The 13264-nt window shown below is 44.2% G+C and overlaps 1 protein-coding gene across 2 annotated transcripts in view; it reads left to right on the top strand.

Annotated features, from left to right (window-relative positions):
* IGF2BP2 (insulin like growth factor 2 mRNA binding protein 2) overlaps positions 1-11787 on the top strand; it is a 59823-nt gene extending 48036 nt beyond the window's left edge. Inside the window, exons 8-16 of one of the 2 annotated variants that reach the window (XM_083506460.1) lie at positions 55-177; positions 793-928; positions 1186-1314; positions 3349-3417; positions 6329-6445; positions 7870-7944; positions 9049-9180; positions 9461-9574; positions 10171-11787. In XM_083506460.1, the coding sequence (XP_083362586.1) occupies positions 55-177; positions 793-928; positions 1186-1314; positions 3349-3417; positions 6329-6445; positions 7870-7944; positions 9049-9180; positions 9461-9574; positions 10171-10266 (991 nt within the window). In that variant the 3' untranslated portion in view covers positions 10267-11787. The remainder of the gene's footprint in view (positions 1-54; positions 178-792; positions 929-1185; positions 1315-3348; positions 3418-6328; positions 6446-7869; positions 7945-9048; positions 9181-9460; positions 9575-10170) is intronic. The other variant, XM_083506461.1, reaches the window with a different exon arrangement.
* Positions 11788-13264: the final 1477 nt, after the last annotated feature.

Below are 13264 nucleotides of genomic sequence, written 5' to 3'. Positions count from 1 at the left end.
TGGGGGGAAGACTAATGTCAGAAAAATGATTTAATGTTTTTTCACATCTTTCAGAGCTGAAGAGATTCCCTTGAAAATCTTAGCACACAATAGCCTAGTTGGGAGATTGATTGGCAAAGAAGGACGAAACTTGAAGAAAATTGAGCAGGACACGGGGACCAAGATCACCATTTCTCCGTAAGTACCACTGACCAGGTAGGCGGTCAAATTACACTTCTCAATTAGAACAAGGAGAAATTTACAGTATGTACCTGAGCAACAACCCCTTCGCCCCAAATATTGGGTGGCACCCAATAACCTGCCTCTCTTTGTAACATAGAGCATGAGTAGCCAAAGTGTGGCCCTCCAGATGTCTTTGAACAGCAAACCCCATCACTCCTGACTATTGACCATGCTGACTAGGACTGATGGGAGGTCAAGTCCATTAACACCTGGAGGGTACCTGGTTGGCTAACCTGGCCTTTTAGCAGTTGGGGGAAATCCACCATCGATACCATATACCTGGGTGTCTCTGTGTGTGGAATACTTCCTAATTTGTGGATGTTCCAGCTAATCCATCTGACAGAGTCGGGTGGTGGGATTGTCCTCTTGGCAGTTCAAAGTGAAAAACAAGAGGCTCTTGCACCCATCTGCGCTCAACCTAAATAACTTGTCTTCTTGATCTGGGTTGTTCTCACCAATAGATTTAACTTTCTGGATTTGCTTTATAAAGATGACTATTGCCTAGCCTGTACTGTCAACCACAGGGCACGTTACAAATCCCAGGACATTTGTTCTTCTCCGATTGTCCAGTTTGCAGGATTTAACCATTTATAACCCCGAGAGGACCATCACCGTGAAGGGTAGCATTGAGGCCTGCTCCAATGCTGAGGTGGAGATCATGAACAAGCTTCGGGAAGCCTACGAAAATGACATTGTAGCAGTCAATGTAAGCTCTTGATCCAGCCCTATTTGCGTGTGTGCTTGCTGTGTGAGAATCCGGTGGTCCTGGGGTAAGAGTCCGATAGTCACCATGGGGGCAAGTAAAGATGGAGGTTTGTGGATGCCTTGCCCACCCGAAAGAAAATGCCAGACACCTTCAGGTCTTACTTCACTGGATGAAAGTTAGGTGGCCCAAACATAGTTTCCCCAGCCCTCCCTCAGGTTGCTTTGTTGTTTCTCATTTCCCCTTGTGTTTCTTTCTAGCAACAAGCCAATCTGATCCCTGGACTTAACCTCAATGCATTGGGCATCTTCTCGACAGGCTTATCCATGCTCCCCTCTGGAGCTGGAGCCCGCAGGCCTGCTGTCACTGCCCCATACAACCCTTTTGCTGTAAGTAGCTGGTGCATCCTCTAACCTGTTATGTACGTGCCTCTGCAAATGTACTCTGTGGTGTTGTCCTGCTGCCCTCTAGAGGCAAGGAGGAGACACAACTACCAGTTCCTGCAAGCAGATCTTTGCTTCAAGTGTACTGTTTTGGAGTGTGCCCTGCTACACAGTTTGGGGGAAGCCGGCAGGTGCAATTGCTGGGGCATGGAAGTGAGGTCTTTGGTGATGACAGTATTGGAGACTCATCCCTGTGGGCTTTTAAGAAAGCTGGGGTCTCCTTAAATCCTAGGGCAACTTTCAGACAACATCGGCGTCCATTTTGTTTACCGGGTTGGCTGACTTTGCTTACCCTGTTCAGAAAACAAGGACCTTTTGGGGGGTTTTTTTGTGAGTGTGCCAGGTATCACAGCCCACACATTTGGCCACAGAAACAGGGTGCTGTGTGATGTGACCCTCTTCCTCATGGTGATAGCTCACCTCTATCCCTTTGTGGTGAGCCAACTTTGGAAACAAGCTGCAGAAGGTATTCTGCATATCTTTGGGAAACAGGACTGTCCCTGTCTGATTATGTGTAATCCCATGCAGAACAGCATGGATTTTTTTTGTTCAGCAGTGGCAGCACTCATGTGCAAAGTACACCATACCTAGCTAAACCTTGTATTGGGCTTTTAAATATATATAGGGGGTGTCCCACAGCTCGATGGTGGAGCACATGCTTTACAGGTGCAAGGTCCCAAGTTCAGTCTTTGGCATCTCCAATGAAAAAGAAGGATCTGCAGATAGAGAGAGAGGTCTTGGAGAGATGCTGCCAGCTAGAGTACACACTACTGTGCTAGATGGGCCAAGTGTGTGATTCAGTGCATGGCTGTTTTACACAAACACACACACATTATATATATAATTTTAAAATATTTTAATACCACAGTTCATCAAAATCAATGAAATCATAAAAGCAACAGTAAATTAAAAAAAAACAACCCGTGCAATAGAGGGGGAAGCTTAGCAGTGTGGTAATAGATAGCAATAGCTGCCAGCAGATCATAACAGTTAGCAAAAGCAATCTGAAATGTAAAATAAAATTGATAGTAGGGAGGTTCATTCTTGCTTTTTCTTGACCCACTTCCAATCCCCCTTGAACTGCCGCCTCAGTTTCCTGGACCTCCTGGAAGCTCAGGCTGCCTTTGAAGGTTTTACTTTTAAAAAATAAATGTATTTATTTATTTAAAATACTTTGACACACACACCCTTATGATGTGATACCAGGATGGGAAATAATAATAGAAACTACCATCCCCACAAAGAGAAATAAAAGGAGCAGATAAGGGTGTGTTTTTTTAGTTTTTTAAAAGATGTATATACACATGTATCCCTAGATAGTCCTCCATGTATGTAGAAGCATTTTTTTTTAAGCGAGACTGGGTGGGCCAATTTTGCTCCTAAACTGATAGGCACACAGACACCCCCCACCCCATGGAAACAAGTGGGACCTGGAACAAAACATTGCACCCTCTTCTCACCTACTAATAGGAATGCTCATGGTCAGGCTTTCACCAGCCATGCCATTCCCCTCTGGCCCCGTTTTTTTAGATTTCTGGCTGACATATAACATTATGTGGCAGCCCAGCATGCTCAGTCCTCATTTGGCTGTGTTTTGCCCCCTTAGGTTTTGTGTTCAAAAAGGACATTTTTGTACTGCTCTAAACCTCAAGGTTCCTTCCCATGCTTGCTGACTCCTCCCTCTAGTTTCTCTGTGGCTCAGTTTTTGGCTACAATCCTGTCAACGCTCGCTACCTGAGCTCACAATCAGAAAGGGGGATGATACTGTTCCATGTCAACTTGGACACAATCTTTACAGTGGAGGCAGTCCGTGAATTGAGCTGAGAATCGTCCACGTCACACTGGAAAGGGATTGGTGATGTCAGCGTCAAGGGGGCCTTGCAGAAATGCCGGTTACAGACACCCACACCCACGGCTAGGACATGTGGCCCTCTGCCTCCAGCCCCTCCCCACTGACTGTCACTTTCTTTCCTGCCGTAGAGCCACGCGGCATACCTCTCGGGCCTCTATGGAGCCTCGCCGACTGGCGCATACCCGCATCAGCACTCTGTAAGTGCATTGCCCTGCTCTTCCTGGATGCTGGCCTTCCATGCACCTTGCTTTGCAGCACACCCTGTCTTCTCGCTTAGGAGGCTTTTAAGTGGTTCTGTTCCGGAGCAGTTTTTCTGTATGTTTCTGCCCACTCTGTTGCACTGGTGACAGTAACGCACAGCAAAGCCACAGAGGAGCTTCTACACTGCCCTGCTTCTTACCTTGTACAGTGGTACCTCGGGTTACATACGCTTCAGGTTACATACGCTTCAGGTTAGACTCCGCTAACCCAGAAATAGTACCTCAGGTTAAGAACTTTGCTTCAGGATGAGAACAGAAATCGCACGATGGCGGCGCAGCAGGCCCCATTAACTAAAGTAGTTCTTCAGGTTAAGAACAGTTTCAGGTTAAGAACGGACCTCCGGAACGAATTAAGTACATAACTAGAGATACCACTGTAGTCACAGGGAGCCAGGTGCCAATTCCCCCTCTATTACCTTCTTCACACTTGTTTTTTCTAGAGTGTTGCCACTTACACTTTGCAACTTGCAAAGCTGCCTTATACTGTCAGGCTATTGGACTGCCTTTGCGCAGTACTGTCTGACTGGCAGTGTCTCAGCCGAGGTTTTCCAAGCTGTCCTGCCTGCGATCTTCTTAACTGGAGATGCAAGGGATTGGATCTGGGAGCATCTGAATAGAAAGCATGTACTCCACAATTAAGCTGTGACCCATTCCAAAAAGCAGGACGACACCTTCATGGATACGGGCTTTGTCGTTCCATAGCTCTGCAGTAAGTAGATCTTTGTGCCACGAGCACCTTCGCCTAATGTTATGGAGCCATTAAAGGTTACAGCCCCAATCCATCAAAAGGTGGCAATGCTAATAAGCCTTAGCCTTGCGTGCTTTGTTCCATATGCTAGATTTTCCTATCCTAGGAAATGATATAAAAACAATCCTTGGCAATATTCACCCATGAACCCTACAGTGCCTGGTTCTTCCCTTTCTGCTCTACTCTTGTGCTTTCTTGGGCAGCTTGCATTCTCTTTCCGATGGTGCTGTGCCAGGGGCCTTTCACCCTAGAAAGGTGAGGCAGTGTGGGTATTGCTCACACAAACAAAAAAAATGTGTCTGGGGTTAGGAAGCCAAGCCTACTAGCACTCTGTATTCAATTCTTCATTCCATCAAATTGTAGAGCAGTAAGCTTGGAGGGGCAAGAAAGGTAAATGAAGTATGATCCTGATGGAGATGCTTATTAGCATTCCTGGATTAATTTTAGCCTCCCGCCTAAAGTGGATGCTTTGATATTTTGGAGGGCAGCATTCCACTTCTTTTCTAACATGATTCAGGTAACAGGATTTGGATAAACCCATTCTGAATCACAGGGAGAAAGCAATCAGCACTAATTCTCTGCAATAAGTCACCTCCTTTTTCTTTTTTCTATTCCTATGTCTTTCTTTTTTTAAAACAAAGTTTGGGTCTCTCCCCACTTCTTGGCCTGAAAACAGGTTTAGCCATTTATTCCTGCGAGCGACCCTTCGCTGGCTGCCCCATCCTGGGCATGCACTTCTCTGTGTGTAGATAGAAAAAGAAGTGGTCCTTCCACATACATAAAGAAAACAGCAGCAAAATGCACATTTAAGTGTGCAATCAACCAGTCCCTATAACTTCCCTGCTTTCTTCTGTCATATGTGACTGTTTCACAGTCTACATGCTGTGGAAGGTTTGGAACTGAGAGGGCAAGGGGACATGTCAGTTGAATGGAACCTAAGTTGTAAGCTAGCACAATATACAAGACTGTAGAATAGCTTTTAAAGTTTATACAGCATGAAACTGATTTACAGTTTCCTTGCATTTTGATTCATGAGGAATTTGTAAAGAGTGCTTGAATTTTTGAAATAATTTCAACCTCTAAATGCCTACTTTAAGGTACTGTTTTTACTTTTTTTTAATGTCAGAAAGGAGAAGAAAAACTGATTCCTCTTCAGGCTTTGTGGTCTGCAGAGGGTACTTACTTGGTTGTAGCCTGGGAGGATCTTAGTTGAAATTCCAGTTGAATCATTGTTCTGTAGCTGCCTACAGCATTGGCGTAAAGTCATGTTTTGTGACTTCATGCCAAGAGATAATTAATTAATTAAGCACATTCTGGCAAAACAAGTACTGGTACTTAGATAAGAAAATACTTAACTAAATTTCCCTAGTCCAGGAATCCCCTTAGACATAAAGCATTGTCTCATTCAGATAGGCAACTTGTATTGGTTCTTGGCTCGCAGACGCCTTGTTACTGAGACTCAAGTGGAAATAGAAAGCAATAGTTTTATTTCTTTTTGTACCATTACAGTATATATCAACAATCAAAGGGGTACGACACCCTTGTATGTTGAAAGAGGGGCAGTCGATTGAGAGAAGATACGACAACACCACACCATGACCATCGTTTTGGCTGGATTTCGCTGGCTTTGCCAAAACTCTTTGTCATAGCAGCAGACAGCAACACACACACACACTTAATACTCCCATCATTTGCTTTGACCAGATTGCTCTCCCTGGTTTGTTTGCCCCACTGAACTTGATGAGACCTGCTCCTCAGTAGGCGTGTATAGGTTTGCACTGTAAATTCAGTAGATTTCAGTAGGTCTTCAGTTGTCTGAATAGTTTGATTTGCATGGTGCTCACTGTATTTAACTCCCAGTCCCTGGTGATCGCTCTCTGCTTTAACTCTTCCTTGCATTCTCCTTTCCTCCTTCCGTCTGAGATTTCCTTGAGGAGTGCTTGTCATTTCACTGCTGGGGTGGATTTTGCCTGTCGTCTGACATGAGCCAGGGCTTGCTTGCTTCCTTGCTTGCTGCTCCCCACTTTGGGAAAGCGATACAGGTGGGAAAGCTTCGTTTTTCTTCCCAATATGCATTTCATGTCCCTTTGCTGTCCACAGTTGCCAGAGCAAGAGGTGGTGAACTTGTTCATCCCAACACAGGCAGTGGGTGCAATTATCGGGAAGAAGGGCCAACACATTAAGCAGCTGGCAAGATTTGCAGGTGCCTCAATCAAGGTAAGAAGCCCACCCACCCACCCCTTGCCCTTTCCTGCATTGCCTCTTTTTGTGTGGTCACTCCAGCTCAGAAGCCAAGTGCTACAGAATTCTGCCTGCCTCCAGCTCTGATTTCTTAAATCCATGGCCAATACTGCCAGGAGCAGTTGTGCGTGAAGACCTTCCTGCGACACAAGCGCTGCCATTAAGTGTTCTACCACCTCTCCATCAGTTTTTCTTAACTGCATTCATATTCCATTCTTCCTCCAAAGAATTCATTATAGCATTCCAAAAATCTGGTTGAAACAAATTGCCATCAGCAACTGGGGTGTCTGCAAACAAAAGAAGCCCCATTGGATAAGGAGAGAGAGAATATGCATTAACAGGAGAGGTGCCCAGCCGCATATCTTGGCTATGGACAGCTCCTCAGAAACCAGTTATCGGTTTAGAAAAGACAGCTGGCTGCACACCCAGGACAGCTGATATATTTGGGAAATGACTCATTAGTGGAGACTGACTCGTTACTCTTGGGGCTTGCTGATGATTGAGTGGGCCTGACCAGCCCTGCATGACACGAGCAAGTAAAGTTTGGGTTATACATAGCCAATTGGGGAAAGCTCATATGAATCATTGCCTATTGGGGCTTGTATTTTTAGGAGGCAAACTATCTGGGTATACACTAGGCTCTAACACTACTCCTTGTTTCTATACTATCAGAGGCTGCCTCTCATGTATGTTTCAGGTTTTGGACATGGAAGTGCTCCTGCAGCTCATTCCTGATACTAGCACTCAGCCAAAGCGGGGTGTGTGCATGTAATATGCAACCTTTTACACTCTTCATAGTGGTGTTGTGTCCCACTTCCCCGTTTCAGTGGTTTCTTGGGCTATGTGCAAGCAGTGGTAAAGCATCTGCTATGACGGGGGGAGGCGTGTAGGTTGTGCAGTGGATCATTTTCTCCTCTTTTTTTAAAGTGCAGACTACTACTTGAAGGGGCACCTGGCAACACAGTCTGCAGCATGCCTCCCCATTGCCTGCTGTAATACTTGCCAAGCGAGGGGGGGAGTCGTGCTGCAGAGAGAGAAATGCAATTTTTCAACAGAAGTTTCAACTACTCTGGCACTGAAACTCTCCTACCAAAAATCAAACCCTGCTCAAAATGTGGTGCAGCATTAGCTTTAAGCTAGGTGCTTTCAAGAACCCAGAGGTGAATGTAAACTAGTCTACCGTATCGCAATAATTAAAGAGCCCAGGTAGCAAGCCTTTGGTATTGTGGAGCCTAGAGTTCATGTGCAGTATCTGTTTTTAGTCTGGAAGCTTTTTAAGTGGATCCTGTAATCTAGGGCTTGTTGCAAAACCTCTGCACCAGGGCTATTGATGGAGGGCAAAGGGCCAATGCCACTGGGACAAATGTGCTGCACTGTGCTGTGTTCTCTGTGACTTGCAGATTGCACCAGCTGAGAGTCCAGATGCCAGCGAAAGGATGGTGATCATCACTGGGCCTCCAGAAGCACAATTCAAGGTCAGTACATAGCAATCTTGTGTCATGAAGTGCAAGGCATCAGGGCCTGCTTGTGTCAGCTGCTGAAAACATGAGGGAAGCAGCTGTCCAAGAAGGCAAGAGTGGCCAACCCCAACTAAAGCAGCCTGCCAGTAGAATTCTGCTGTTGTTGCTAACCCAAAATATGGGGAGCAGTAGAGTCATACAGCCCCACATTCTTAGCTTTCAGCACCACATACCCACACACACCTATTAATAGTCCTATTAAGTGGTAACAGAAACAGTGTTGTGTGAAAGAAACTTTGAATCCCAACTGGAGAATGCTACCTGCCCCGCTGCGTCTTAAAACTTGCAGAACTTTACAACTGTTACTGGCCCTGATATAAAGAACATATATTAGTGTTTTAAAAGAAAACTATTGTTTTTCCATCCCCCTGCCCCCAAATATAGTCTGTTGACACGACCAAGTATGCGCCACCGCTCATCATTTCAGTTCAGGAGGCTACTGAAAGATTAGACTCACTTTGTGCTTCATCAGCACCCTCCTGCGAAATTCATATATGGGCAGCTCCTATAGAGTGCCATTAGATGAAGGTCCTATTGTGCTAAAGTATGCACATATTTATGCTTTGACTCTTAAGTCAGCTGTTTGAGCAGAACAGCTGCAGCCCAACAGAAGAGGACAAGACCTGGCCTTGTGCTACCATTAGAATCTAACCCTGTTATTTGTAGCGTCTAAGAGCTGCCATGCTCTTTTAAGAGCACAGATCTAGGACCCAAAAGGCTGTTTGATGGAGGTAGGGGTTTTAACCCTGCAATAAGGGTAGAGAAGCTGGTATTGGTCTGTCCTGGTTTCTAGGGCTGGATTTTAGGTGCAGCAGGGCAGGACTGTTCGTGTCGCTGTAGCTACATTCATTTTTGCACACCATCTGGGAGAATAGCAGGCAAGAGGACATGGTCCTGATAGGACAAGTGGTTTGAGACTTTTCACGTAGCTCCTAGTCAGGAACCTTGTTCCTTGGAAAGAGAGAGTGAGTTCTTTTAGAGTACACATTACCTTTATAACCACAGATTATAGACTCTGGGAAATTTAGCAGCTGGTCTTTTTTATTTTCTTGATCCCAGGCCCAAGGACGAATATTTGGGAAACTGAAAGAAGAAAACTTTTTCAATCCAAAAGAAGAAGTGAAGCTTGAAGCCCACATTAAGGTGCCTTCCTCCACAGCAGGTCGTGTGATAGGAAAAGGTGGCAAAACGGTACGTAGGGCTGCTGCTATCAGGGTCAAGGGAGGTAGAAAAATCTGTGGGGTTGCAAGCATCCAACAGCTTGACCTCACCCCCCAAATGAGCACTGCTCTATTGGATGCCAAGCGGCGAGTCTTGTTACTTAAAAGCAAAATGCTTATTAGATTTGCTTGCTTGAGTAGATACACAGGGCAGGAGTGGCACGAACATCTAATCAGGTTTGCTCCGCCTACTGATTATGCCATTAACATTTTTGCAGTTCCAATCAGATTTTTTTTCTGTGCTGTTGCAGGTGAATGAACTACAGAACTTAACTAGTGCAGAAGTAATTGTACCCCGTGACCAAACACCTGATGAAAATGAGGAAGTCGTCGTCAAAATCATTGGTCACTTCTTTGCCAGTCAGGTGCAGTATTTTATAATGGCTTATTCAACAATAGGATCGTTATGAAAACGTTAACAAGTTAATGAAATGACAGCCTTGAAGCTACATGGAAGTTATGGAAATGTGTAGTCAATGTGCATGTACATGTCACTGATTTACATTCATAGTTGTTAAGGGACAAATATAGCACATGGGTCCTAAAATGGGGAAACTAATTCTCTGGTACTTAACGAGTATAATGCAGAAACTACTTAGCAGCTTTTGAAGGAAAAACAACAAGTGCTTCTTCCAGCTTTGAAAGCGCTCTATATTATACGCAACACTTTTCAGAGTTGCTGCCTGAAAGCATGTTTGTCTCAGGCTGGCTGAATATAGAGAATACAACTGCTACTGAAATAATTTCATCTAAGCTGACCTTAGCAGGGCTTTCACATAAGTCACAGTTGTTTGTTAGCTCAGCTGAAGATAGTGGAATACTTACCACGGGTACCACAAAGGACCCTCACCTGGGTCTTTCGTTTTGGGGGGATGGCTCGCTGCATTTCCTGACCACTAGCTATAGCGAGATTGCCTGTTCTTTTTCTATTAATAATAATTGTTCTTTTCTCCCCACGCAGACTGCACAGCGCAAGATCAGGGAAATTGTCCAGCAGGTGAAACAGCAGGAACAGAAACACCCTCAGGGAGCCCCTGCCTCGCAGCGCAGCAAATGAGGCTCCAAGGCTAGCCAACAACAACCACCGATGAATGTAGCCCTTCCAACACCTGACAGAATAACCAGACCAGGGAGCAAACCAAAGACTATCTGGAGGCATTGGAGTCTGCCCAAGAAGCTGGGGCTCTGCAGAGGACTTTCAGTACACAGGGAGTGGGAGGGGGTTGGGCTTCAGCCAGCAGGGAACTGCTTCCCTCACACCACAGCCCACATGGAGTCTGTCTAACAGTAAAACGCTATCCCTTTAGTTGGACTAACATAGGCAAATTTTTTTGCAGACAAACCCATTCAGAATAATTTCTGTACATGTGTGTACATACTAGGAAAGCATTTTTTTCCCCACACAGTGCATGGGCTGCTGTACAGGACAGCATTAATATATTTTAGAATTAATATAGCTAACTAAACTAACTCCAGTCTTTAATTTCTTTTTTTAAACAGTCGCATTTTGTTTTTAGAAAAAACAGGCTTTTCTAGATGAAAAAGGAAAGAAGCTTAGTCCATTTTGAATTTCTATCAGAAAGTAGCATGGAGGACTTTGGAATTCTACTTAAATTTTGCTCTGGTAATCCAAAGTGAACAACATTTAGAAGGACTTTAGGAAGACCAATGGCAGCTCCATGCCATATTGGGTTGCTGCCTGTATGTGCCAACGGAAGGGATACCGTCTCGTTAGCAGAGGAATCTCTATGCATTTCTTTTCTCCAGCTCATATGATCTTCTCTTTGCTTCATAGATCTCAAACTGGTTTTTGCATACACTCTCTCCTTTTGTACCACCAGACAATGCAGTGCTCCAAGTAAACACATCATAGATGCAAAAAGAACCACCCAGCCACAACTTCCACTTTGCTTATCAAAATGCCAAGCTTCAGTTATACCTAGGCTTCCTAAAAGGGGTGGAGGGAACCTTCACCCAGCTTGCAGGAAAACAGAGCACACTTGGTACATTTTGCATGGAGGATGCTGCCACCAATACTTTGGGAAGTGGGTTTTTTTAATGGGATTGACAAGATGGTGTTGGCCCAGGGCATGAAAATTGCAACTTTTTTTTCAAGAAAAGAAAAGAAAAGAAACAAACTACCTCAGGTGTTTTCATACCTCAGCACCTTGCTCTTGTGTGTCCCTTTTTGAGATTTTGTATGCCTTGTAAAACTGAGAGTTGGAGCATTTTTTTATTTTTTTAATAAAAATGAGTTGGAAATAAATTTAGGCAAAAGACAGCTGCCAGGTGGAAGAAAGCATCATTCTGCATGATGACTATTCTGTATTCTTCTTCTGCTAGATGAGAGCAAATGGCCTTGGAACATAATAATAATAATAAAGGATAGAAGTGCAAGAGACACTGGAGCAGAACTCCTGAGTTTGACAGGTTACACACACGGTTAGAGTTTTCTGTGCTAACAGATGGATGTTATACTGGTTTCTGTGAACATACCATTGTACCAACAGACTGCAATGCCAGTTTCTCTACTTCAAACAGTGTTCTGTGAAAAACAAAATATATCCAGCTAACAAGAGCCTGACCTCAGTAGTTTTATTTAACAGAAAAAGGAAAATAGGAAAGTGGGTGGTATGCTAGCACTCCCCTAATCTACTTCCTCCCTGGCCTTAACGAGGGGATCCTGTGCAGTCTTGTGAGGTCAATGGGTGGAAGCAGAAACAAGGGCTGTGCTTTGTAGAAGTACCTGAGTGACTTTCAAACTCATTTGAATTGCAGTGACCCTTCAAAAGTATCATTTGAGTTAACTTGTCACTATGGACTTAGAAAATAGGTTGCAATAGTTTTTCATTAGTTTTCCACATAGCGAAAACTTTTAACAAACCAGCTTAGAAGAAGAATATTAGACACATACACACACACACACTCAAAAACAGGACTGGACCAGCACAAGCTAGTGGCTAAACAAACACAACATCTTGTTTCTTACTGTGATAGAAAGGATTAACATATGCTAAAACAAGCAGTTTACAAAGAGGCTAATCTCTTACTGGATTAACCGATTATTTTTGTAGCATAATAGCTACATATTTATGTGCCAACTAACAGTAGGCAATTATGCTCTAAATATAACCTGCCCTATAGCATCAGCTCCCATATGCAGCTTCTTGCACAAGATGGGAAGCCCAACATTGGGGGGGGGGAGAGAAGGAAACCCTATGGAAGTGGATGGAAAAGCCCACTTGTGAAAATTTCACATGCTTTGGCTTATTGGTGGTGGTGTCAGGTTATTAAAAGAAAAAGAAAAAAGAGTGCTTACCCCACAGCTGGTGATGCCTGTATTTTAAATGCTTGTGTGGTAGAGATCCTCTACAAGTGTACTCAGAAGGAAGCTCCTCAGAGTTTGATGGGACTTAGTCCCAGGTAAGTGTGTAAAGGGCTGATGTCTAAGGCATGGCCTCCCAGTGGTTTTAGGAGATGCAAGGATACAAAGACTGAGTAGCCTTACTGTGGTGTAAGGATTATTGGGAATGCATGCAAGTACACCGAGCACTTAAAAAGTGCTAAATAAATACTGTATTTGTAAACATAAATTCAGGCTGTAAAACTTACGTTTAAGCCACCACTAATTCAATTCTAGGCATATTTCAGGGGAGGAACCAAAGCACCTTTCACCAGACTTAACCCGGCCTGAAGTGTTGCAGCTTTCCCTTCTCTGAATTTAACTACAGACAAGTAGTGCATGGAGGCATCTGTTTAAAGGAAAGGAAGGCTTACAAATTAACAGGCCACACACCTGCATTTAGCCACTACATTCTACAATACAGGACACTCTGCCTCGTCATGCTTAGCATGTAGGTAGCTTTCATATGTTCCCATTTCACTTACGTTCCAATAATGGGCATACACTGGGAAGCCATCACCAAATCTCTTGTACACAGCAAAATAGCTGCATATGCAGTTATTCATAAAGGACTCTAACCCAGAAGTGCACAACACTTGAAGGCTGTCCAATATAACTAAAAATATGAATTCTACCCATTCACCTATCAACG

This window comes from Podarcis liolepis (genome assembly GCF_965112155.1).
Source record: "Podarcis liolepis genome assembly, chromosome: 5".
Taxonomy (NCBI): domain Eukaryota; kingdom Metazoa; phylum Chordata; class Lepidosauria; order Squamata; family Lacertidae; genus Podarcis; species Podarcis liolepis.
This window is presented reverse-complemented; position numbering and strand designations above follow the sequence as displayed.